Below are 25,305 nucleotides of genomic sequence, written 5' to 3' on the forward strand. Positions count from 1 at the left end.
AGCTGAAAATTTCATCCACACATTAGCTATGCTTTCTATTTACAGTCAAACCAAGCACAAGGGAAACAGTGTATTCAGTAGGATTTAGAAAAGTTTGTCTTAGCTACCACAACCATTGAAGGTTATTTTGTGATGATGATATTGTTGTATTGCCCTCTTTATTTTTCCTCTTTCCCTTTTGTGGAATTGCATACAAACCCAGCAACTCCTAGAAATATACTACCAAATCTGCAAATATTTGAATATCTATTTCATGTGGGAAGATTAGAAAGTCACTTTCTGCCACTTGTGTTGCTCTATTATGCAGAAAAATCAAGAAGATGTAGGTCATAAGTTCTATTAAGTTGAAACTCTGGATGTTGAAAAGAATATATAGATAATGTTAGGAGATTTCCCCTCTGCTGAATCATGGCTGTAAATTTAAGCTTGGTTCTTAAAATATAAATCAAATAAATGCTTTCCATAACGCTATATTCCTTTAGTGTAAGCTGAACTCCAACAAACTTTTGAGTAGAAATTTCTCAAATACAGCATCCTTAGGAAACTTTCTCTGGGGAGTCAGTGGGGAACGTTTTTCAAAACTTAAAGTTTGGCTTTCATATGTTTATATTTATTTTAGTGGCAGCTGTATTCTACCTAACACTGTAAATATGCTGTCTAAAAAGAACTGCTGTAAATAAAATTAGCTTACAAATACCAACATCAACCAGACATTAATCATGGCATGTAAGAATCATATCAAAGTATAATTCAGAAAATAAAAATCTTGTGAAATTACTACCATGGAAGGTCTAAGGCAAGTTCATCATAATTTCATGATGATGACTCTACATACCACACACAATATAGACAGAAAGATGTCTTCTCTAAGATAAATGGGTACATATTAATTTATTTTCTGTATTTATCTGATGAACATAGTAGCATAAGTAAACAACTGGATTTAGATTTTTATAAATACTCCCATAATTTATTTCCATATGTGCTTTACTGGGTATTATAATAAAAAAAAACAAAGAGCCTAAAAAATAAGATTTTGGGGGCTAATAATAAAATATGAATGCTAGTATTATCTTGAATTTTGTGTATTTTGATGCTAATATCCTCACTGTAATTTGTTATTAATCAGTGGCATTTTAGTTCTTCCCTAAATTAGTCCTTGTTATAAGTAGTTCAGTCTCCTTAATAGAGATACACAATAATTTTTAATTTTGTACAAATATTCTTCTCAAATCACTTACCATTTTTACTGTAATTTGCTGAAACGATAAAATGGTTTAGAATCATTGATGTGTACGTGCGTGTGTGTGCACACATGTGTCTGTGTGTGTGTGTGTATGTGTGTGTGTGTATAGTAACTATACTAGATAAAACACAGCATCACTGAAGTTTGGAAAACATAACCAAGAGCAATGTGCAATTCAATAAGAATAGCTGAAGATATCTTGTACAAACTTTGTTATCTGCTATATCTCTGCACTTAAAATTCTTAGAAGATGCACAAAGTAGTTATCCAACAAATTTTTGTATAGTGGGTAAAAAAAAAACTGAATGACAAGAAAGCTATTTCTGAATGTGTTTAAGTTGAATATTTACAATACAAATAGTTCCTTTTATAATAGATTGAATATATATTTTGGATTTAGCTGAGAAATAGGGCTTTGCATTATTACATGACAAAAAATTATATTATTCCCAATATTTGTGAGTATTAACTAACGAGAGTTGCAGCTAAATAAAAAGAATTAGTTTCTGCTGATTTTGATAATGGCTTGAATTTTTTATCTCTTTATTATATAATGCATTCTCCTTTATAAAATGCTTTTATGACTACTCCTATCAAATTCTTTTTGTTGTGTAATGAATGAATAAACACTAAGTCTAACACCAGTGATTCCCTTATGCTTGCACAGATCACAAGCTCCCAAATCTTTGTGAGTTTTTATCTTTTGTTTTTGTTTTTTTTCCTTTCCCTGTCCCATAATTTCAACCAGTAATATTTCAAGTTTCACCTGCCTGCTTTAGTAATGGTTCTTAGCTTTTAAACAATAGCAATTATATCAAATAAAAAAGGAATTTGACTATATTATTATTAACCAAGCCCAGATATAGTTAGTACCACTTTATCCATGAAATCATCCTCTAACAATCTTAATTTGTGTCAGAGTCTCTTTGTGTTTTAAGTTTTAAGAACTATGAATTGGGAATGTGGTAGAGATTTGCCTTTAATTTTGTAATCTTCTTTGGAATGGAGGAGTGACATTTCTCTTTACTTTATTCTTTCTTTGTTGAATTCAAGAGGAATACTGAGTGTACTTGAGTATTTTTTATAAATCTAACAAGACAGGTCTTCTTGATTTATTCTAAATACAAATCTGAATAAACAACACAAGCATCTTCTTAGAATCTGATCTCTGTCTTCTGAGAACCAAGGTATCATGAGTGACTCCTGCTCTTAAGGTGGATCCTAAAAATATTTTCCAGTGCTCAGTACAAATGGGTGCCTGCTTGGTAATCTCAAGAGCTGTGCTGGGATACTCATCTGTACTTTAATTAGTAATGCACTCAGGCTTGCTCCTTCCTTCCATACCTGCTACATCCTCCTCTCCATGCTACCAATGCTGCTCTTTAGGTTTCATGCAGATTTGCTTTTGGTAGGTAGTCACTGCACCAGACATACCCAAATGAACCTAAATAAATCTCCAGATGGGACCTTCCTCTGATGAAGTACCAAAGGTGTTCTGTTAGGGAGGGAGAGGAGAAGGGGGATATGGGAAGTGGGGGTGGGGTGGCGCAGGGGCAGGGAGGAGAGGGAGAAAAGAAGATGGAGGAGTAGGAGGAAGGAGAACAGAAAGATTTATTTTTAAGAATTTGGTATTAAAAAGAAGTGATTGGCTCATGCAATTTTTTAGGCTGGTTAATCTAAAATCTGAAATCTGCAGGGCAATTAATAAACTGGAGACACAGGGAAGAGTTATTTTTATAGTCTCAAGTTCAAAATCCTCAGGGCAGATGAGAGATTTTTTCCCCCTCATCATACCAGATATATGATGTCTTTTCTGACAGCATTTCTCCAACTCTCTGATGCCAACAATGTATCCTGCAATTCAGTTCAATATGGTAGTAGCTACCTAGAGTTAGTGTCAGATGCCACAGGTTTAATGGGTCAGTTCCATAAGAATTCCTTCACTTCAGATGTCGGTTCAAAGTATAGGGTTCCCAAGGTCTAAGCTACAAAATCTGTGTTTCCACAATACCTTTTATCTGATTTAATAATTTGCTAGATTGACTAACTGAACTCTGAAAAATGCTGTACTATTGTGGTTTATCATAAAGGTTTAAATAAATAGCCAGAAGAAGAGTTACATATAGGAAGAGGTCTGGAAGAATCTCAAGAGCAGGAGCCTGTATCCCAGTAGAATTGGGGTACAGCACTCCCTAAGTACATGAATATATCTGCTGATTCAGGACCTCCTCAAATCCTACTGTTGAGGCATTTTAATGGAATTTTCATTACATGGTATCAAAATTGTTGGCCTGTAGTGATTCAAATGTCCAGTCCTTTCCATCAAAATTTGGTCTTTTGGGTGATAAGCCTTCATCTGTAAGTTATCTAGGGCCCCTTCAAGAGTTGCTTAGTTAGAACAAAAGATGTTCCTATCATTCTTATCATTTAGTAAATTCCAAGGATTTCAGAAATTGTGTGCCAGGAATCAGGTACAGAGACCAAATACCTTTCTCATATCTCAGGAGGCTGAAGAAATTGCTATAATGCAATCTGGAGGCATAATACCTCCTCTTTTGGAAAATTTCATTCTTTGCTGTTAAGGCCTTCAGTTGATTGGATGAGGCCACCCCACATTATGAAGGGTAGTCTGTTCTACTTAAAGCTAACTGATAATAAACTTTAATCAGATCTAAAAATGTAATTTTACAGTTACATCTATGTTAGCATTTGACCAAACAAGTAGGCACCAGAAGTTCTCCAAATTGTCACATAAAATTAACCCTCACAGATATATTACTTTATCTGAGATCACCAGCAGAATATTATTCAGTTATAGATAGTTAGACACTGTCATAGTGTAGACACTTACAAGTGTTGGTTTTTTTTTTTTTTGCCTATGGAGATGCCACTAAATTGTTCTTTGAACGTTACTATCTTAAAAGAGATAAATTTATCATTCTAGGGAAGTGGTTCAAGGATAGATAATCCAGTAAAAATCTTATAATGAGACAAAATATGTCTGCTTATTAATTTACACTGTGGCATTGAAGATTCATTGGCTTTTTAAAATGCCTTGGTTATATGTGATGCATTGTATTGGTGAATAGATAAAGAAGCATAATTCTAATAGGGTATCTTTTTATACTTTAACATTACAATTTGCATTTTGGAATCCATTGATTTCATTTTAAATACTCTCTTCTTACATGCAGAATTATCAGGGACAACTTGCTCAGCATATCATTCCAAATTAAATTATGAGGCCATTTTATGATGAGTTAAACAAGGATTCTCTTCTAGTCTCTGTAACTATGAGAGGAAATATCTAAGAAGTAAACATTTTTTTTTTTTACTGAATTTCATGTTTTCTGAAAACATACAGTAGAGAGTTTACATTTAGAGAGCATCTAACACAGAATTGTATTTTTACGGATGAAGAAACCCAGATTCAATGAAATCAATGGTTCTACAGACAAGTAATGGCAGAATCAGGGTGATGAAAAGCTTTCCTGACTTCCCACCCCATAATTAACATCCATTGCACTCATCTCTCCAACTATCAGCCTAGCATCCAATGGTCTTCTCAAGCAGTTCCCAACTTTTATGTCTAGCTCGAGTTCCATTTTTCATATTCTGTGTACCAACTAAACTGAACCTTGTTGAACTAATTCAAACATTTGTCTCTGAGCTTGTGCTAAATTTTTCTACAATGCCCCTAGCCAGCTCTACCCATTCAGAATGTCTTTCCTATCTATTTCTCCATTTTTAAAACCTGAAGAGTTTGCAATTTAAATGGTATCTCCTTTGTAAAGTTATTTGTATTTATTCAGCCAGATAAAATTCTCATCACCATAGTTAAAGGTGGAAAGATTTACACTATCAATATAGTAAAATCAAACAAAAAACCCAATCCAACCACCACCCTCCAAAAAAGACCATTACCAAAATTAAAAAACAAATGACAAAGTAGATTAAAATACTTTACAGTATGCTTATTTAGTAAGTATTGATTGATCACTTGATAAGCACTGTGCTCGGTGCTATACCCAAAAAATACTTAATTATTAACAGTTAGAAAAAGAGGAAAACTTCACTAGATATTGATCAATTAGATAACTTGAGAATGGATATGTAAATGCAGTAACAGAAATAAATGAGATGAACACTACTTAACATTTATCAATTTTGTAAATATTTTAAAAACTCACACTTCTTATTAACAAGGGAATTGGGAAAAGAGCTCTTTCATATGTTGCTGATATGAGGGAAAATTGTTTGTTTCTAAATTGCATCATTTTTATTGTGAAAGTTCTCTATTTTCTCATCTACATGTGCTTTCTATTCTTCTACCTATGAGCTCTCTGGGTTCCACCAATTGGAGGCACAGAAGGAAATGAGCAGGCAGGAGACAATGAGGCCAAACCCCTACTCTCTGGGCTGTGTCTACAAGCTTCAGATGGACAGTGTCTGTGTCCCTCTACTGAAAGGGAGGCCCCTTCCTGCCCTGCAACTCTCTTCTCAGCTTGGTAGGCCTCTGAGCTAAAGAGACAATCGCTTAGCCAGTCTTTAGTCATTGGTGTGTTATTATTCTTGTATGCTCCCTGAACCCTCTCCCACATTCTATAAACAGTTCCTTCCATATTGCTCTTTTTAAATTCCACTTGAATGTGCAATTTTCCCTTGAAATGACCCCAAATGTTCCCTCATTGACTTTGAAATTTCACTTCTTATTTTTTTTTTAAATAAAGGAAGAACAGGAGGAGGAGGAATAAGACAGTAAATCTATATTAGGCATCATAGTAGGGTTAAAATGATATTATTGAAGCAGGAAAGAGTAATTAATTCAAACTGGAAGAATTTGAGAAGGCTTCCTATAGGAGATGGCATTTTATTTGCATCTTAAGGGTGGCATGATAGTTTATAAAAAAAGAAAGAAAAGAAATGTGTATGCTTGCCACACAAAAGTGATACTGAGCTCTTGAGGACAAAAAACCCATTACTTTCTTATGCCACACATTGCCAAGAGTAAAGCTAGGTTGGAATAGGTATTAAATTAACATTTAAAGGATTAATTATGGGTCTTCAATGAAAACTATTCTCAGGTGATACTTTACAAAGCTGGCAAAGTACTTAAGAGTACCTGGCAAAATAGTAGGTGGTAGTCAATGTTATAGCCATTATTATTGCTGAATTCATAGCATCTTACCTTGACTATCATATTTTTTTGGGAATAGTGATTCATAAATGTATGCTTTTCTTGCCACATGTTGCCAGACACTATTCTCCGTACATTTCATTATTAACTTCAGTTGCTTAACAGTTTGTTACATGAGTATTTTCTTGCAAAATACTAATAGACTCAAAAGTTTGTTAAAGATTATGATAGTAGGGCTGGCCTGGCGGTATAATACAGTGGTAGGCCCTGGGTTTAATCCTCAGCATCTTACACACACACACACACACACACACACACACACACACACGAAGGAAGGAAGGAAGGAAGGAAGAAAGAAAACAAACAGTAGCAAACATCAACCTAATCTGGAAGGAAAACTTTCAATTTTGAAAGATTTATGTTAGATAACTAACTTAGTTCAGATAATAACCCTGAGAAATTATCTCAATTTCCTCCTCTTTGGTTTGTGAGCAGAAAGTACTGATTTACACTGAGAGCCAGCTATTGATTCCCTAATTTTGTATCTCTTCTTGTGCAAAGCAAGGTAGTAGAATGGGTAGGGTGTGTGTGTGTGGAGAGAGAGAGAGAGAGAGAGAGAGAGAGAGAGAGAGAGAGAGATATGGGGATGGCAACTACTTTAGGTTTACATTATTAAAGTAACCAGTAAAACACCTTGGGTTCAATAAATCATAATTTTTTTAGGAACAGAATATTAGAAATGTTCAGGAAGCTGGACTGGAAGACAACTGGCTAAGACATTGTCAGCCTAAAGAATTTTTCTTGGAAGACTCTTGTTTTAACCAGTCAAAGAAAAAAGAAAGGAGAAATGAAACAGCAGCAGCGTCCCTTGTTATTACAGCTGACAGTAATGGGTTTCCCCCAAAACTTCAGACTGACAGCTCCATAAGCAAGGTTGCCCCACCACCTGTCACCTCCTTATAATCATGATGGAGGGACCAGGTCCTCCTTTTCTTATTTTCCAGTTTTGTCATTGCAATTAAGGTTTCACTGTTCAACCATCAAGAGTTTCCAAAGTATTCTTGAGGGATGAGGGATGCCTATAAGAAGATGTGTCCTTGTTCTCAAGGGGTTTATAACACCATGAATAATTATGACTTGTCTAAGGAAACTTACAAGGGAGATTTATTAAAAGGGCAACCCAGTACAGTGCAAACTATGTACATGTTGAGGGGAATCAGCAGATGCGCCATAAATAATACACATATCGAAAAGGGTTTGATAAAAGGGAGGGGTATGGATTTCTCTGATGAAGCAGAAAACATTATCAGCATGAAAAGAAGAATTTGTTTATGAATGTAAATAAGATACAGTTTTATGTGAGTCCTTATCGAGGCAAAGTGATTTCAGCTCTGCAAATTAGTTTTAAAGTACAGGAGTGGATCTTGGTGATGGTTAATTTCTCACCTGGCCAAGGAAAAGCATATTGCAAGTTAAGGCTTCTACAAGAAGCAAAGAACAAGGATGTTCAGGCTAAATAAAACTTCGGTCTTTGTTAATTATAAGGTCAGAGTCTGGTTTTTCTGGAATCAAAAGGCTGAGCAAGCAATTGTAGAGCAAGGACTAGCTGCACAATGGCAGAGATGAATGCAACCTGACATTCCACATGCACTCTGGTGTAGCTTTTGGCTCTCCAGCATCAATGGAAAACACAGCCTCTTATGTTTGCTCCTTAAGATGTGTCTCACTGAACCATCTATAGTCGTTCTCAAATTGGAATACCAAATGACAAGATGTGGTTAGTGACTGCTGTGTAGTATCTTCCCAGACTTTTAAACTTCCAAGTGATTATTTGTGGGAAGGATGCTCAGAGAGAGAAGGAAAAAACAGGAAAAACGCTGTGGTTTTCACTTATGAAATATTAGTAAGCAACCAGAAACAGTACAGGATAACATGCATAACCTTACAAAAAAAGCAAGGGTTTCTTTTGAATTTTCTAATGGGAGAAACAAATAAGAAGATATAAATTCCTCAGTTTATACCAAGAGTTAAAAGAAAATCATTGCCTACTTATTGGTTCATTTTGTAAATTGAGATCAATGAAATTCTCTGAACAACAGCATGAAATCAATCGTAAAATAGCATATAATTCATGGCCAGTATTGTAAATTATAGTTTGCTTGACAGTAATCGGTGAGGTTTCCATGCACTGGGATGCATTTCCTTGTAACACGTCTGAGGATAATGCCTGTGGATCCATTTCTAATGCATATTAGAGTGATCTGTTTTTCCCTGTCCACAACTCCCTGTGTTTGATCTTATGCAAATGATGCAATCAAGCAAATGGAAAACAAGATGTTGTTGCTAAGGGGCTCTGACAAACAGTGGCCTTATGTTTTCAGGGTTCCCCACCCTCCATTTACTTGACTCACATTTGTGTACATACCTGCAATTGTTTGAATCCATTGATCCACTACATTGCCCTTGAAGGGCCTAATCACATCTGCAGAGACATATTACCAAATCAGTTGCAGTTAACCAGGAGGAGAGAGTTGTCATTATATTCCTCTTTGCTTTAAATTTTAAATTGTTAGCTTTGTTTTCAGCTTCACTCCCAAAGAATACCTTAGCCTTGTTTCCCTGTAACCTTCTTTTGCACTTTTTTAAATTAATTATTTTGGGGAAAAAAAAAAAAAAAAACTCCCATTGCATTTGTTCCTTTTCTATACAGCTACTTCTTTCCTCACACCTGATGCCTCCTCCTTTAATTTTTGTTCTAATTTTCCTTTCACTTTGCTAAATGATCTTCTCCCATTTTACCAGGGATTTCTGATGGACTACCTGCGTGTCTTCCTCCACCATGAACCAAATGAGATTCTATCTTTCTCACTTTTTTCTCTCTCTCTCTTCATATTTTGTGATCCAAGGAACACTGGTGATACTTCATCTTCTTATGGAAGTACACTACAAATAATTCACTTCCACATTAATGGTACAAGCATAATAATAGCTTGGAAGTCAAAAAAGCTATTTAATCAGACTGACCATCTATATACTATTGAGTTTATAGTTTTCAGATTATCAGAATCAAGGAAAATCCCCAATTCCTTATTGTTGCAACAACATAGCAGTCAGTTTCCCAAACCAAAAATGTGGCCTAACAACTCACTTTTTTTGCGTGAATTAACTGAAAAAAACATTAATTCTGCACAGGTCCTGAAAATTTTGTCTTTATGGCAGTGCTCATCCCAAGCAGGATGAGGCACTGGTTGACCATGTAGCATTTATAAAATCAGTCTTTTAGACATATACCCCTGTTTCTATCTCAGAGTATGTTCATTTATGTCTTTATTTCTATAACACAACTTACTCCAAGACTCCCATTCTATTTAGTAGGACTTACAGTTACTTTGAGTCACCTCCCCTGATTTTATAAATGCATCCAGGTTCTTCTAAGGTTTCTTAGCAATTGGAATTTGGCCATCCATGGTGCCTTCTACCTCTGAGCAAAGGAATGACTATAGAGACAGCCCTTTAGATCCAGTAGATATCCTCATTGCTTCCACATTGCACCTGGGAAACTGAAATCTTGGCAAGGTTTCCTGTGGCCCTGCCTTCCTACAGATGCCATGCTCGTATCTTTTGCTTGACTGCTGGCCCTGACCTCGGATTCTACCTTGGAGACTGGGGTCAAGACCCCTTCTTCTGAGAAACTGTACACTCCATTCTCCTTTCTATCTTTTTCACAGGAGTCTGAGAAATCTGAAATGTGAAGTGGAAGACTACTCAATTCCTGTTTCTCTCAAGCATTATATCTGAAGGAGTTTTCAGTCCTCTCTCTTTCTCTATTCCCTCAGTGATGCTATCCAGAGATTTTTTTTTCTTGCTGTGTCTGCCTCATGACCAGTTACATTCTGTTTTGTAGTTAATTACAATCTTATGGTTAAATTTTGAGTTTATAATTTAATTCAGGGTAAGTTAGATAAGAAATGAATGAGAGAGAGAGGATCAAAGGCAAGAAAGGGAAGAAGGAAAAAGAATAGGTTAATACGGCTACCATATTGATCTCAGTTCCTATGGCACATCTAGGAAGTATTATAGGAGTTCAGAGGGGGAAGCTATACTCCAGTTTAAGACACACTAGGTTCCTCGAGATAATTGGCCAAACCATGACAGGGGGAAGAAAAAAGACTAGTGCAATAAAGAGATAAACAAGGGAATAAGACAGTTACTGCTGCATAGTCCCAAGAGCCCAGTTCAAATTGGCAAACCTAAAATTACAGTAGACTCTTTAAAAACATTCAGTGATGTCTTTCAGACACTTCTTAGTGGTATGAGAGGTATTAGTCATGTAAGATGGTGACTATAGGAATCAAGATAGCAGTCATAGGCGAGGGCTAGGGAGATGAAGAACTGTTGAGCCCAGAGAGTATGGCTTTGTAGTGGGTCATCAAATAGCACAACAAGTAAAAACACAACTGTAGCAAATATTCTTGGAATTAGAAGGTACTAAGAGACTGGCATTGTGTGGTGGTAAAGGAATGATGGCAAGTCATCAACGTGACTAGTAGGAAATGACCAATTTCTGGCTACAGAGTAGATTTTAAATATAGAATATTGAAAATAGTTCCAAAGATGATCAAGTAGTGGGTGTAGTTATGCTCAATGTTGGATAAATGAAGTAGAGGTGAAGGACATTGCATTTGAGGAAGTTAAAGCGAAGCCAGATTCGGAGATGAGTCATTACTGAGGATATTGGAGTTGCCAAGAAAAGGATTATGATTGAAAAGAGACCTGAGCCAACGTTGAAGTCACTGAGGAAAGGATCAGTGTGACTTCGGAGGTGTAATAGGGCATGTGTTAAGTAGACTTGGGCATATATTTCAAAACTGAATTGATATTGATAAACTATGCCTTTTTTGTCCATTTAGGTTATTCAAGTTTATCATACATTTGAAAAATAAATGTAACCATCCTCCAAACTAAATTATCTATATGCCCTAACTCCAAAACAGTGAACATTTTGGTCACCTTATATCTACTGGTTTTATATGAATAACTAGAATTTGATAGTTATGTTTTGGAGTTCAGATAGGTATAATTTTATCTTCTTTTTTTTTTAACAGTGAATCTCCTTTATTTTTTAATTGCAGACCCATCCAGTGATGCTAGGGAAACAGTTGTACTCATTAGAGTCTTAAAGATTTTTAGACATTCTTCAGCATTACTATATTTATGAGGAAAAAAATGCAATCTGAATAAGGACCATCAAGGTCTCTCTCTGGTCTTGCCCATTCATTTATTCAACAAGTAAAAACTATTCTAATCACTTGTCATGTCAATCCTGGAGAAAATGTGGTGACTATGAGAGAAAAATAAATATCTCGATGTAGTCCAAAATATTCCATTCTCATGGGGAGGATAAAAAGTCAATAAATAAATGATAAAGCAGTTTCTGACTTGTTTTGGTAATTACAATAAGGAATGAGACAAGATCATATATCAGAGAGAACCTAGGGACAATGGTGTCTTTGTTGTTTAACTTTCAAGGAAGACTACTCAGAGGGGAGTCAGCCTTAAGGATGAGGAAAAAATCATCCAAGCACAAAGGAGAAAATCAATTTCAGTTGGAAGAAGTTGGACCTGCAAGGGCCTGGAAGTGTAAATTTGTGATGTAGAAGAACAGAAATATGCCTAGTATTTGGAGGAAATGAGAAGTGGGCAAGTGGTTAGTCAAATAGGATCTCATTGACTTACTAAATTTCATTCCAAGAGCAATAAGAGGCCATTACACAGTGTTACTCCAGAGAATCAAAATGTCACTTTTGGTTGATGGTCTTTCTTTCTTCTTTACTTCTTCTTAAAGTAGTAAGAAAATACTCCTGACCCTATCTATCCATCTACTAGCATTGGTGCCCACATAGTCTGTGTTCCTTCGTAAATTTGTGAATTACCTTTGTTCCTACTTTGTGTGACCCCTACTTTGGGGCATATTCAATTCTTTCACATATTTAAAAACAAACTTCTAACAATTCTCTTCTTTCATCCATTAACAAATTATTTTCTATCAGATTATTCCCTCAAGCATGCAATATACTTTTCCTCTAATTTAATTTTTTTTCATTATTTTTACCTATTGCTTTATTTTTCTGCTTTTCCCTGAAACAAAACTTCTGAAGAAAGTCTATATTCTTGTCTCTAATTCATCTTCTCCTATTCCATCATAAACCCACTTGAGCCCAGTTTGAATGCCCAAAAATCTATTGTAATTTCAGTTGTGTAATCATCACTGGCTGCCATTTTGCTAAATACAGTGGTCAATTAGTAGTCATCCTCCTCTGATTTGAAGTATAATTCTTACAAATTTGCTCCATTTGTCCTTGATTGACTTTTGGGATTTTCTGATGGTAACCCAGGATATGAGTTCCTGTACCTCTTCTCTTTTCTAACTACACTCACTCAACTTGTATTCTCAAGCACTTTAAAAATCATCTATAGGATGGTTGCTTCCCAGATTGTATATCAAGACAGGATTTCTTCCTGTGGTTCTCAGCTTGTTTGCAAATTGCCAAACTGACAATAGACTTAGTTGTTTAACATCTCAAACTTGTCCTGTCAAAAATATGAATTCTTTATTTTCTCTTGCATATTCTTCCTCAACTAAATTAATGAGCATTTAATCCTCTTTGCTTAGACTAGAAACCTTGGCATCAACTCTACTCTTCTCTCATAGCTTACTTATAAGACACGGGAAAGCCCTGATAGCTTTTCCTTTAAAACATATCCAGAATCCAACCATCTTACTTGAGTAATATAAGCCTCCACTTACTTAGTATCACAATTGTCTCTCTAGAGAGAAATATTCTTACATTTTCTCTCAGTAAAGTCTATATAGCACCTAGCAGCCAGGATGATACTCATGAAGTCCATACCCCACTATGTGACATCTCTATTCAAAATCCATAGTGGCTTCCTAAGTAGAATCCTTCATATTAAAACCCCAAATTCTTACAAAGACTGACAAAGCCCATGTGATCCCTCATTAGCTCTCTGACATCATGTCTTACTTCTTTCTGGCTCATTTCCTCTCCTCTAGCCACATTGGTCTCTTTGCTATTCCTCAAGCATGCCAGGTGAGTTCCTCCTTCCAAGCTTTGGCCCTGCTTGTTCCCTCTCCTGGAATGTTTCTCCCTACCCCAGAATTCCAGCTACTCTACCCTCACCCCTTTAAGGTCTTTGCTGAAAATTTCACCTTTGCAATGAGACCTCCATTGACTATTGCCTATTAAAATCACCCCAGTACCCCTAATTCTTTTTATTCTGCTCCAAGTTTTTCATAGCATGTTTTATATTAAACAGCACTAACATTCTTAAACCCTGTTACACATTCAGTTTAAAGCCTGGATATCACTTAAAATGTAGCCTATTTCTCATCCATGACCTATACAATAATCTAGGGATAAACCTAAATGATAAAAAAGAGATTTTGATGTAATTTTCTAATTTTCAGTTTCAATTCTGTCTCACCAGTCATGCCAGCCCTCTCAACCAAATGTGACCCTTCTAAGCATGCTCATTTTCTTATCCTGTTTTTCTCTCAGTCCCAGTTATCATAGAATTGGATGTTTCCTAATCCATGAGGAAACCATCTTGTCGCAGTAGAATCCAGGTTCCAAAACTGCTACAGAAAACTACTCCCATCTATTCAGATATCCTGGATGAATTTAGGATTTAGATGATCAAGGTTACTTTCAAAGCATGGAGTTTATAGTATGAAGAAGAGCAGGGCATTCAGTGATACGGAGGTACCAAAGTGGTGATGCTAGGATGCATTTTGACTTACCAGCTAGAGATAACTAAATTCTAGTTGTGCAGCTATCAGGCCTTCTTTGAATGAGGTGACTTCTTCATCACCTACAAATTGGGTAGCCAAGTCCCTGCCTCAATAAACTAGAATGTAAGAAAGACAGAAAAGTTACCCCACTCCAAGGAGTTCACTGGCCAAAGAACTCCATAGCATCCAATCTCAGTGACAGTTAACCAGAATAATCTGATATGTCTGGGAGATATCCCATAACCACAAAATTCCTGCAAATCAGGGGAAGAAAATGAAAATAACAGAGTAATAGCAGATCTACTGTGTTACCATATAACCACATTATAATCTTGGCCAAGATTGGGTCAGAGTTGTTCTTTGCATGAAGTTTTTCCACAGCAAATAATAGTTTACACTCTTGGTTTCATCTGAATCCACTGCTTCATGATTTTTAACTTTGTAAACCTCATAAAATGCTGGTCTAAATGAAGGCACTCCAGTTCTGTTTCACTCCTGTGCACACAGTGCAGCTGTTATTGCCATCTGTCAGCAGTCGCTGGCATTGCCACAGTGCTTCACCACCAACTTTAGTGTCCTTGCAATGTATCTTCTCTTCACATTGGTTGAAATTGTCCCTTGTCAAGTTGGCACCATTGGGTATGTGTACTGCAGAATTTGCAAAGAAAACAAGATCTAATCAAAAGCACTAGGAGTCTCTTCTTGGTGACCACTTCTCCCCCCACCCCCACCCCAATTTAACTATATTGGCTGTAAAGTTACTGTTTTGCCTTTTTTTTTCTGGTGACCTAAATGTTTAGCCAATTGATTGTACTTTGCATGAAAATCAAAGTGTTCTTTTCCTAGTTTACTTTTGCTATCAGTGCAATGCAAAATCTATTTGCCTGAATTAGGCTGAATTTCATTAATCTTTTAAACATGAAATTGCAATGGTTCAAGGTTAATGAGATTTGAGACTATGTGTTACTTAAATTGTGACTAACATATTTCAAAACTATTCTAGAAAATAATGATAACTTTAGTACAATGTGAAAGTATAAGTGGTGTTTAAACCCTGGTAAACTTGACTGTGCTTGGGTTGTATTATTGAGTACCTTTATAAGTAAAATGTTCATAGTACTTTAGAATTGAATTAGGAAATGACAAATTAGTTTATACTAATGCAAGGAATTTGGTATCCATTCTAAGGATAGACAGGAATAAAAAGTACTATGGAACTTCGGGGAAAAGAGAGATTATTTCTGGCTAGTGTACTATCCTCCTTTTAGTGGTCATCTTTCATAACAAGTTCAACTGTATATAGATCATCACATTCATTCTTTCATATTGATTCAAACACATGCATTTGAACTCTAAAGTGTGTAGTCACTGTATTACATACTGAAGATGCAAAGTAAATATGGCTCTATTCTTTCTCTAAAGATGTAGAGTACAGCTGATCAGAGAGTCATGGAAACACATAATGACACAGTGTTGTAAGTGTCATGCTAAAGGTATGTACAGAGCACTATGAGGGTCAGAGGAGGATAACTGCTCCATTCTATACCAGGGTAACAGAAGGAAGTATTAGAACATCTCAAAAAAGAAACAGAGATTTGCATAGAAACGGACAATATGAAGGTCAAATAATAGTTGTCCAGATAGATAGCAAGGAATCTGGCAAACAATTACAAATTTAAAGTCATTGTTATGGGCTACATATTTGCATTTCCAAAGTATCCTATATTGTCTTCAAATATGCTTTAAAATAATTTAATTATATCATTTATAACACAGTCATTGAACAAAGTCTTAACTCAGAAAATGACTTACCTGGTCATAGATTTTGAAGAAAACAGTCAAGTTGTTAAAATGAAAATTCAAACCAGGAGTTTGAGTGACACTTGTCGACCTAAATATGACAATAGTACATTTAAGGGATAAAACACCCTGTATTATATTACTATTGATTTTTATGGATACAGATTCTTATTTTAAGCTTTATTTTAACAGTTCTCAGAGGTAGGAATGTTGAGGAGGAGTGAAATCTCCTGGATAAAAAGTACAATAGTAAATAAATTCTCCTTTCTCTTCTTCCCCTAGATTTAGGGGTATTTACACCCCACCAGTTTCTACTGAGTGCATGCACATACATGGGATGTACAAACAGTTCCCGGGTCACATTGTATACCGCAGAGCTGCCACCAGAATATGTGGATCCCCCAATTCTGACTCCCCTGGATTCTAGAACTATATATGTACAGTAAGTAGAAATGTGTCTGTCACACACGGGTTCATGCAAGAATCCCAGTGAGTTCAATCAGGGGAAGGGCTTGTGACATAAAATTAATTTTATTGTGATTAAATGCATAGGAATGATTAGATCAGTGGTTCTGGGAACCTTTGATTATCACTTGCCAACTTAATTTCCATTTTGTCTTTAAGCAATCAGACTGAACCACATACGTACACAGATTCTGTGCAAACTTCAATAAAGAAAAAACTGACCACTTACATGTCTACCATCAGCTTTGTATATGTGGAACATTATTTGTAAGGATTTGAAATTGTAAAGCATATGTAGTTATTTTTCTTCTGAATATGAAGTAGAACCTTCTTATTTCCTTATTCCTTTGAAGTTGGGGTCAGAATGGAAATTTCACATACAAACATGTTCAGATTCTGATATTAGTCATTATTATACATTTCCTAATCCATAAGGTATAAAGCGTATTGTGGTGTTGAGCTAAAATCTAATAGCCCTGTCTTACCACAAATTAAATCTTGTTGACTTTTATTTCTTAACTCTGAATGAAAAGTGTAGACAATAAATTAGGACATTTATTCAAACTGAAAAACATTAAGATTCATATCACATTGTCCTGTGTCTCAACTCTCAGACTGGCTTTCAGTTGCTCTTAGGTCAAGCCACATTACTTGCCCCAAAAGACTTTCTACTACTCTGGGTATTTCTCAAATGAACTATTTCCTGTCTATTCTGCAACTTGCCCTTCTCATTTTCCTTGACATATTGTGATCCTCATCTGGAATATCCCTTGCTTTGCCTTCAACCTATCCAAATCCAATCCCTCTATTGAGTATAAAATAGTGCACAATCATAGACAGTGTTGTTCCCTCATCCAAGGAGTCCTTCCTGATTACTTTAGCACCCCCCTCCCCCCACCATCTTCAATTCTCTGTATTCTATAATTACATGTTAATGCTAAGTTAAATTGCTGGAATTTTCAGGAAAATTATGTTATTTTCCTGAAATAAGGATTTATGAGAGAATGTTTCTCTCCCATATGTTATAAATTGTCAGATATTCTATTTCTCCCAATTTTTTGTTCTTTGGCTTAAATTCAAAATTAATACCCACTCATACCTTATTTGTTTTTTTTCACATTATTAGCTATTTAAAATTGTTACTAACCAGAGGGCAAGGACTACACCATGTTTTCTTTATGCCACTTGGTATAGGCATTTAATAATTACTGTGGTATTTTTGGAATTTAATCATTTTTGAGCTTTTTTTTTTTTTTAACAGTGGCACAAATCCAAGCTCACCTGTGTCCTCTGAAAATCCTGCACATGTCAGTTTTGACTTGACTGAGTGATGATAATAAGATATATATTTTCCATTTCCAGGTGGAAACAACCAAGGAAACTAAATGGAATTCTAGAACGCTACATATTATATATTTCGAATCACAGACATGATTTTGCAATTTGGAATGTTGTCTATAACAGTACTGAACTTTTCCAGGATCACACGCTACAACACGTTTTCCCTGGCAATAAGTATCTCATCAAACTGGGAGTAAGTTCACTTTAATTCTATCATTTTCTCTGTTCTATCCCTTTCTTTCTTTCCCTCCCTTTATTCCATCTTTTCTCCCTTCCTCACTTAAAACAAAAAATGCAAAACACCAAAATGTTACATATTGATATTTGTGCTGAAAACTTGCCTCTCAACCTAAATGTGAATTCTGTTGATCTAATATTTGATTATTCATAATTTGAAAAATGAGAGAATAAACAAATTTAATCAGTAGATTTTCCCCAAATATAATTTTGGTTTATCAGAATTATTCTTTAAATTATTTTTAGAACATTGTAATTATTGAGAGCTTTACCAAAAAATGCTTAGATTAACAAGGATAATTTTCTGTGGTGCTTGTATTTAGTTAAAAAACAATGGACACTATGAAAATTTAGATCTTATATTTTTAAATGAAGATTAAATGACCCCCAAATAGTCTTGATTGTTTTTATACTGAAGTTTTTGTTATACTTTGATCCTGGAAGAAAAGTCACTTAATAAAACTCCAGAATCAATAGTTTAGAAATTTCTTTAGATAGACAATAACATTTTTAATGCAAAATAGCCCTTTTATATAAAGGTCTTTTAAAAGACCTTGATATTACCACGGAATTTATACTCAGTATTTCCTTTTGTATTTTTGATGAAATATAATCTTTTTTAAGTTTAATAGCACATCTGAAAATAACTGAATATAAACATGAGATTGTCCCTATTTGTTTTAAACACACTCTTCATTTTATAGCAATACCTATATAAGGATATTTGCTTTGATAAATGCCATAGAAAATATTCTGCTCTTGATTATGAATAAATTTACATTTATGTAGACACTGTGTATGCATTCATTTTACTTAACATGCTCTTGAATGCTCTAAATATTATACCACGAGAAAATAAACTACATTCAACTATTGCTAACTCTCTGACTTGACACCACAAAACAAGGGCAATCAGACAATGTTAAAAATCCCATTCAAAGCTGACTCCATGTGCCTAGGTGTTCGGCACAGTACATGGGTCTATGAAACCACACTTTTGATTACTTGCAATTGTATTATTCAGCAAGAAGTATATTGACTTGATTTTTAAAAGCTAGCAGGGAAGTTCACAATATTCAAATCATTGTAATATCAATCTCAAGTAAACTCTGAATTGCTTGGGAACAAACAAAATTAAACAGGAATTATTGTGGTTTGGGATTTTATCGGAAGGAGGCAAATGATGTCTTGAAAAATAAATACCACTAACTTAGGAACCGGCTCCCCTGAATTAAAATTCATATTTTGCCACTACTGAGTAACCTAAGGCAAATTTATTTAACCACATTGAGTTTCACTTTCTTCAAGTCTAAAATTAGGATATTGAACTAAATGATTTTAATGTCTTTCTGAGCCCTAAAATTCCAAGATGCTAAAATAGCAACCCTAAACAGTATTCTTTGGACTCAGTATCTGTCAGCCTTGACTAATGTTGATGTGAGAAGTCATAAAGATGTGGAGGTCCTTATCCTAATACTTGCTGGGAAATAAACTTGCTCACATTATTTTCAATTTCACTGTATTTATTAGGGCAGAAAATACTCTAATGTGTTTTCAGGAAGTATTCAACTAAAAGGTTTTTTACTTAACTCTGTTAAGCAATAAATTAAATGAACCAGAACATTTTAGGTTCATCTTGGTTAATTGAGGGATTATTGTATATTTCACAGTTTCAGTGTAATATCCAGCTCTCAAGGTCATTAGATTAGTAGAAAGAGATCAGGTTCTCCGCAAAGTGGAGTTGTCTTTATAGATTGTCTTAGCATGTTGACTAAGTGCTTGCAAACAAAACATCCAGAGAGCAAAGCCTTTAAACAGCTTGTGGGATACAGGAAGATTCATGGGGATTTGAACCACTGTGATTTACTTCATGCTTAGAGCAGAAATGTTACTTCATGTGGCTTCATTTAATTTTTGCTTTTGACTGGATAATAAACTTCAGAAACACAGAGATGGCCTCTTTCAAACATTTATGTGCAGTTCAAAACACAGTACTTGGTGGAAATTGGAAGTGCAACAAACTATTCTTGAATGAAATGAATGACCACCCAATACAATTATTTCATAAATAATCTGAGACTTTTAGTATAATTAAATAATTTTCTGGGAGATATCAGAGTTAGGGATTGTGTGGTTCCAAAGCATATGATCTTTCCACTGCAAGAAATAGTAAATTGACTTGCTGCATTCAACAAAGGGTATTTTGAAGTATGGTAGCTCCTAATAAAGAGAATAAATTAGCAATTAAATAAAGAAACTATTAATACAATCACATCTCAAAAATGCTAGTTTGGGATCTTCCTAATAGTCATAATTTCAAAAATAATTGATAATAATTTCATTAGTCATGTTTTTCTTTATATCAAAATTGAATTTCTAGTCTGTTTAGTTAGTACTCCATGACTTTGTGAATTTTGTTTTCAAACTGCTATCATTGAATAAAAGCAAAGACAATAGTTTGGAATGTCTTATTTCAATGGCTCACAGGCTTTCAAAGACCTTGCCATTTCATAGAGGCATCATTAATTAGTGCCACTATTTGTTTAATCTGTCCAAACCAGAATTTTATTCAGCATTCACCTTCATTGAATGGTGTGGCCTCTGGTATAGGTAGGTCAAACAAGAAACCCATTGTTGCAATCTCATGCAGATGACATTAGATTAGACCAAAAAGAAACAATTTGAAGAATAGGCCCTCTTAGTGCACAAAGAATACAGGCAAAACCAGAATAACCAACACTGAGGGCAACTTTTTAATACATTACTTATGTATTTCAGCAGTCTTTTTATGCATAGTTTCATTAACCAGAAAAATATATCATGAATTCCTTAGATTCTTGAGGGGCTTCTCTAACAAGTTAAAAGTTTATAGATCTCGGATGATGCAATCCAAAGAAGAGGATGTTTTCATTGTCTTCGAAAATACCACATAATTCTCAAAATAAGTTCAATTTCTTCCACATTCTGTTTTAAGAAATATAAAACTATATATCACATACTACATTATGTCTTTAAGGACAGTTAGCAAGGGAAACTTTTTAGGACATAAATAAGAAAAAATAGTGACAAATAGCTATCATAATTAAATCTCAGTGTGTGATCTGCTTAGCAATAAGTACTGCAACATTTTTTTTTTTTTTTGCTCCTAACATAATATAATCAGGAAAATGTAAGTGGGATGGATTTTCTTTATATATAGACTGGTAAAAAATGCTCTTTAGACAATTTTACTTTTGATAACTTACTTATATCATATGGCCTCTTCTCCTGCCATATTTTTGATAGACTTTTAGCATATTTGTGTGTATATATGTTTAAGTGTTTCCCATTTTAATTTTCAGTTAGCTAATTTTTGGACTAACACTGGCATGTCCTAAAGTTTTGGATCACCTTTTGCCCATGTAGTCAACTGAGTCCTCTTTGTTTATAAAGATTTCATTCTCAGGAGGAATATGTTTTTATTTCCTTATAAACATATGCATACCTCATAACTGAGAATTAGAAGAAATCCACAGAGGTAAAGATAGCCCTCAATCTTAATGTAATTTCATGTCCAGGTTGCAATTTCACCCATCTGAAACTTTCTTATGCTGATGAGAAATTATTCTAAAGACATGCTCTATTCTTACCTCAGGAAGTCAGCATGCTCTTCAGGTTGGTTGGCCATGAATTGTTATTTGTACTTATAATGAAAAATCTGCAACAATTACAAAAACTTAGTGAGCAGTAATATACTACAAAACAGAAAATATCTAAAAATTGACAGTCTCCTCCTATCTTTAGGGAAAAGAATATTGACTGTTTAGGTTTCAGAAAATCATTCCTGCAATATCTAACTGAAAAGTAGCAGATATGCTGGAAGAAATAAAAAGTTACTAATTTTCTTATGTTAATATTATTTATCTTTCATGAAAATAGACTAAATAACTGTGCTTCTCATATCTTCTATAATTTTGCTTCACTTCCTTATTGATTTTGGTAAAATTTAATGCTTTGTGAAACATTTTTAAATTTTATTGTGTAAATTGTAGTTGTAGCTTGAAGAGATACTGAACAAAAATATAGTTTTGAAATATCATTGGTATGTAAAGATAAAAACCTTAATATTTTCTAGCAAATATAGTCTGGAAAAACCCTGTATATATGTCTCAACTTCCCGAAGAAATGCTCATACAGTAAGTTTAAGGGCTATTGACCATTTATTATGAAAAGGCACCTGAAGAAATGCTCATACGGTAAGTTTAAGAGTTATTCACCATTTATTATAAAAAGGCACACAGAAGTTCTGAGTGTTTTCAAAATTCATGTCACTGCTTCTGTTATTCATGGTACTTGATTAAGGAGAAGGGCTCTCTGTAGTTAAGTTTTCATTGTTGTCACCAAAATACTTGATAAGAACCATTTAGTGGAGGAAAAGTTTAATTTAGGGCTCACATTTCAGAGGTTCAGTCCACAGTTGACTGACTCCATTGCTGTGGTCCTGAGGTGAAGCAGAACATCATGGTGGAAGGGTGTGGTGGAGGGAAACTGATCAGTTTATGTCAGTGAGGAAGCAGAGAAAGAGATCACAATGTCAGGAACTATATATAAACCAAGGTCATGCCCCAGTGATCTGCTTCTTCCTGCCATGCCCTACCTGCCTATAGTTACCACCCACTTAGTCCATTCGATTAGGATGGACTGATTAGGTCACAATTCTTAATCTAAACATTCCTGCATTAACACAGGAGCTTTGGGGGATACCTCATATCTAAACTATAACAGGTTCTGTGATTATGTTAAATTTGTCAGTTTAATGATAAATTTCATGTTTCAATGAAGCCTATCTCCTCTGATACATAAGTAGATTATTTGTCCCTCTAAGTCACTAAACATTCACTCAACAGTATTCCAGATTGAAAAGGATTGTTTTATTTAATTTTACATATCAAAATATAAATATATTGGTCATGTTATAGTAAATAAAAAGCAATTATACTTGCTGTACATCTTTTTTCCCCTCCAAAATAGTTATCTTATCCCAAAATGGGCTTCAGTCTCTAGTGCTTTTCTCATGTGGTTCAATACCCATGTGCATGTGTGAGTGTGTAAGCATGTTTACTTTGTTCTGGAAATCTTTGTGCAAGGCTAACTTTGGCAGGGCTATTTACCCAGTCCGTATATGTCCTTGATCTCCAGGCTCTGACTTAGGAGAGTTCTTACCTCACACATTCTGGATAAATTTCTACATATCAGAGATTGCTGTCTTATGCCCTAAAAATGCAAACTAATTAAATGGCAGACTTCAGCATTGAAACAAATTCATTTTGAGGAGTGAAGGGAGCATCATTTAACAAAATTTAAAACTTCAATTATGAATTTTCTTTTTTCATAAACTTTGGGGACCCAGAGTGATGTATACTTTTTCACATCTCTGTTTAGGTTTGCACGGGTGGTGGATGCACATTGAGTGAGGCCAGTGAGACCATCACTGAGGAAACCATCCCAGAGGGTGTGCCACCTCCCAGAGCCCACTCCTATTCACCGGACTCCTTTAACATCTCCTGGACTGGGCCTGAATATCCGAATGGTAAGTGAACTCTTTTAGCCTCAAGTTAAAAAGATGATTAGCAAAGGTAAATTAATATTCTAAATGGCAGCTTATATGTGGTGCTTAATTTTTAATGATCATTTTAGCACATAAAATTCCTGAGATAGTATCCTTGTCTGTAGTTGGGGAGATTGTGGTTTTTAGGTTAACACAATTTTGGTGGCTCAAAAGTGCTCCCTTTTGATAGTTCTTGTGTACTGCATCTTATTGTCTAACATGCTCCAGGAGAGGTGAAGAGAACAAATGAGGATTCCCAAAGACTGCGGCTTTGAGAGTGACATTGTATTTTCAATGACTTTCAGTTTTTAACAGCCATTACTACTTCCTGGAGAAGTAGAGAGGTGGAAAGTTCATGTACATATTGTATTTCAAAATGCTTTTGATTTAATAAGTTTATCTTAAAAGAGGCCACTTAGAACTGTATTCTTTAATATACTATTTATAAATATTTCAACATGCAGTTTTTAAACAATGCATACATTAAACATACATACATTTATACCTATTTATCTTAGAGCAGATTGTGTGTATTTTTATGTGATCTATATGTCCTTGTATAGTTTGGAGAATTAAGCTAGCCAGTTAAATTTCTTTAAAACAAAACACAGAATAAAGAAATTTTAATAGCTTTTGGTAGAAATTACTTTATTCGGTTATTAGAAGTATCTTTAAGATTCACATAATGTAGTGCAATTGTTTCTCACTGATAGAAGCTTATGGGATATCAAATTCCATTCCTGCTTAAGACAAATATCAAGAAGAATTAATATCATAGAAATTCTTCTAAGTTACTCATTACTAAAAATTGAAATGGCCTCTTTCAGCATAGTCAAAAGGAAGGAAAGGAAAAAAATGTCATTTTATTAGTTTGTCTTATGTTTACTATGATATTAATTATTTCAGCCATCTCATTTTAATTAAACTTTTGGCAAATGTAGTAGATATATTTGAGGTGGTGGAGAGAATTCCAATAATTAGAGTGAGTAATTACCTCTGCTATTGAAGTTATTCCTGTACTAGTACAAATTTCCTAATAAAAAAATAAATGGATGTCTATTTGATACTATATTAAGCATTCAAAAAATCTTGTCACAGGGCTGGGTTTGTGGCTCAGTGGTACAGTGCTTGCCTAGTACATGTGAGGCACTGAGTTCAATCCTCAGAACCCATAAAAATAAATAAATAAAGTAAAAGTAATATGTCCATCTATAACTAAAATTATTACCAAAAAAAATTGTCACACTTCTCATACCACAAAGCAATCTAGTCTTCAGGTTGCAATGAAAATGTTAATGATTTATTCTGATTGGACCACTGCTAAATGCTGTTACATGATTTGCATAGTAGAACTCTCCCCTTTACTCCATTGGTAATTGCAAATGAAACTATAGTTGTACTCAGAATTTTCAGTTGTCTAGGGAAATACTTTCCATATTTCAAAAATCTTTTCTTATTATGCTTTGTACATTTTCAAAGCACTTTTAAATATATTCAATGAGCAAGAAGAATTGGGGAGCTTTGGGAGATATTTGTTAACACTATCATGGTATTTTAAAGACTTGTGTTTAATAATAGCAGAATTTTCAGAATTTTTATTGTGGGACAATTGTTAGAAACTTAAAAGAGAATTTATTTTCAATCAAAAAAAGAAGAAGGTGATGATGATGATGATGAAA

The 25,305-nt window shown here is 34.6% G+C and overlaps 1 protein-coding gene across 1 annotated transcript in view; it reads left to right on the forward strand.

Moving 5' to 3' along the window:
• The window catches only part of Ush2a (usherin), a 770,052-nt gene that overhangs the window by 399,478 nt on the left and 345,269 nt on the right, over window positions 1-25,305 (forward strand). Inside the window, exons 32-34 of the mRNA XM_071619727.1 lie at window positions 16,279-16,438; window positions 17,824-17,995; window positions 23,461-23,608. Of these exons, the coding sequence (XP_071475828.1) occupies window positions 16,279-16,438; window positions 17,824-17,995; window positions 23,461-23,608 (480 nt within the window). The remainder of the gene's footprint in view (window positions 1-16,278; window positions 16,439-17,823; window positions 17,996-23,460; window positions 23,609-25,305) is intronic.

Source organism: Marmota flaviventris, chromosome 12 (assembly GCF_047511675.1).
Source record: "Marmota flaviventris isolate mMarFla1 chromosome 12, mMarFla1.hap1, whole genome shotgun sequence".
Taxonomy (NCBI): domain Eukaryota; kingdom Metazoa; phylum Chordata; class Mammalia; order Rodentia; family Sciuridae; genus Marmota; species Marmota flaviventris.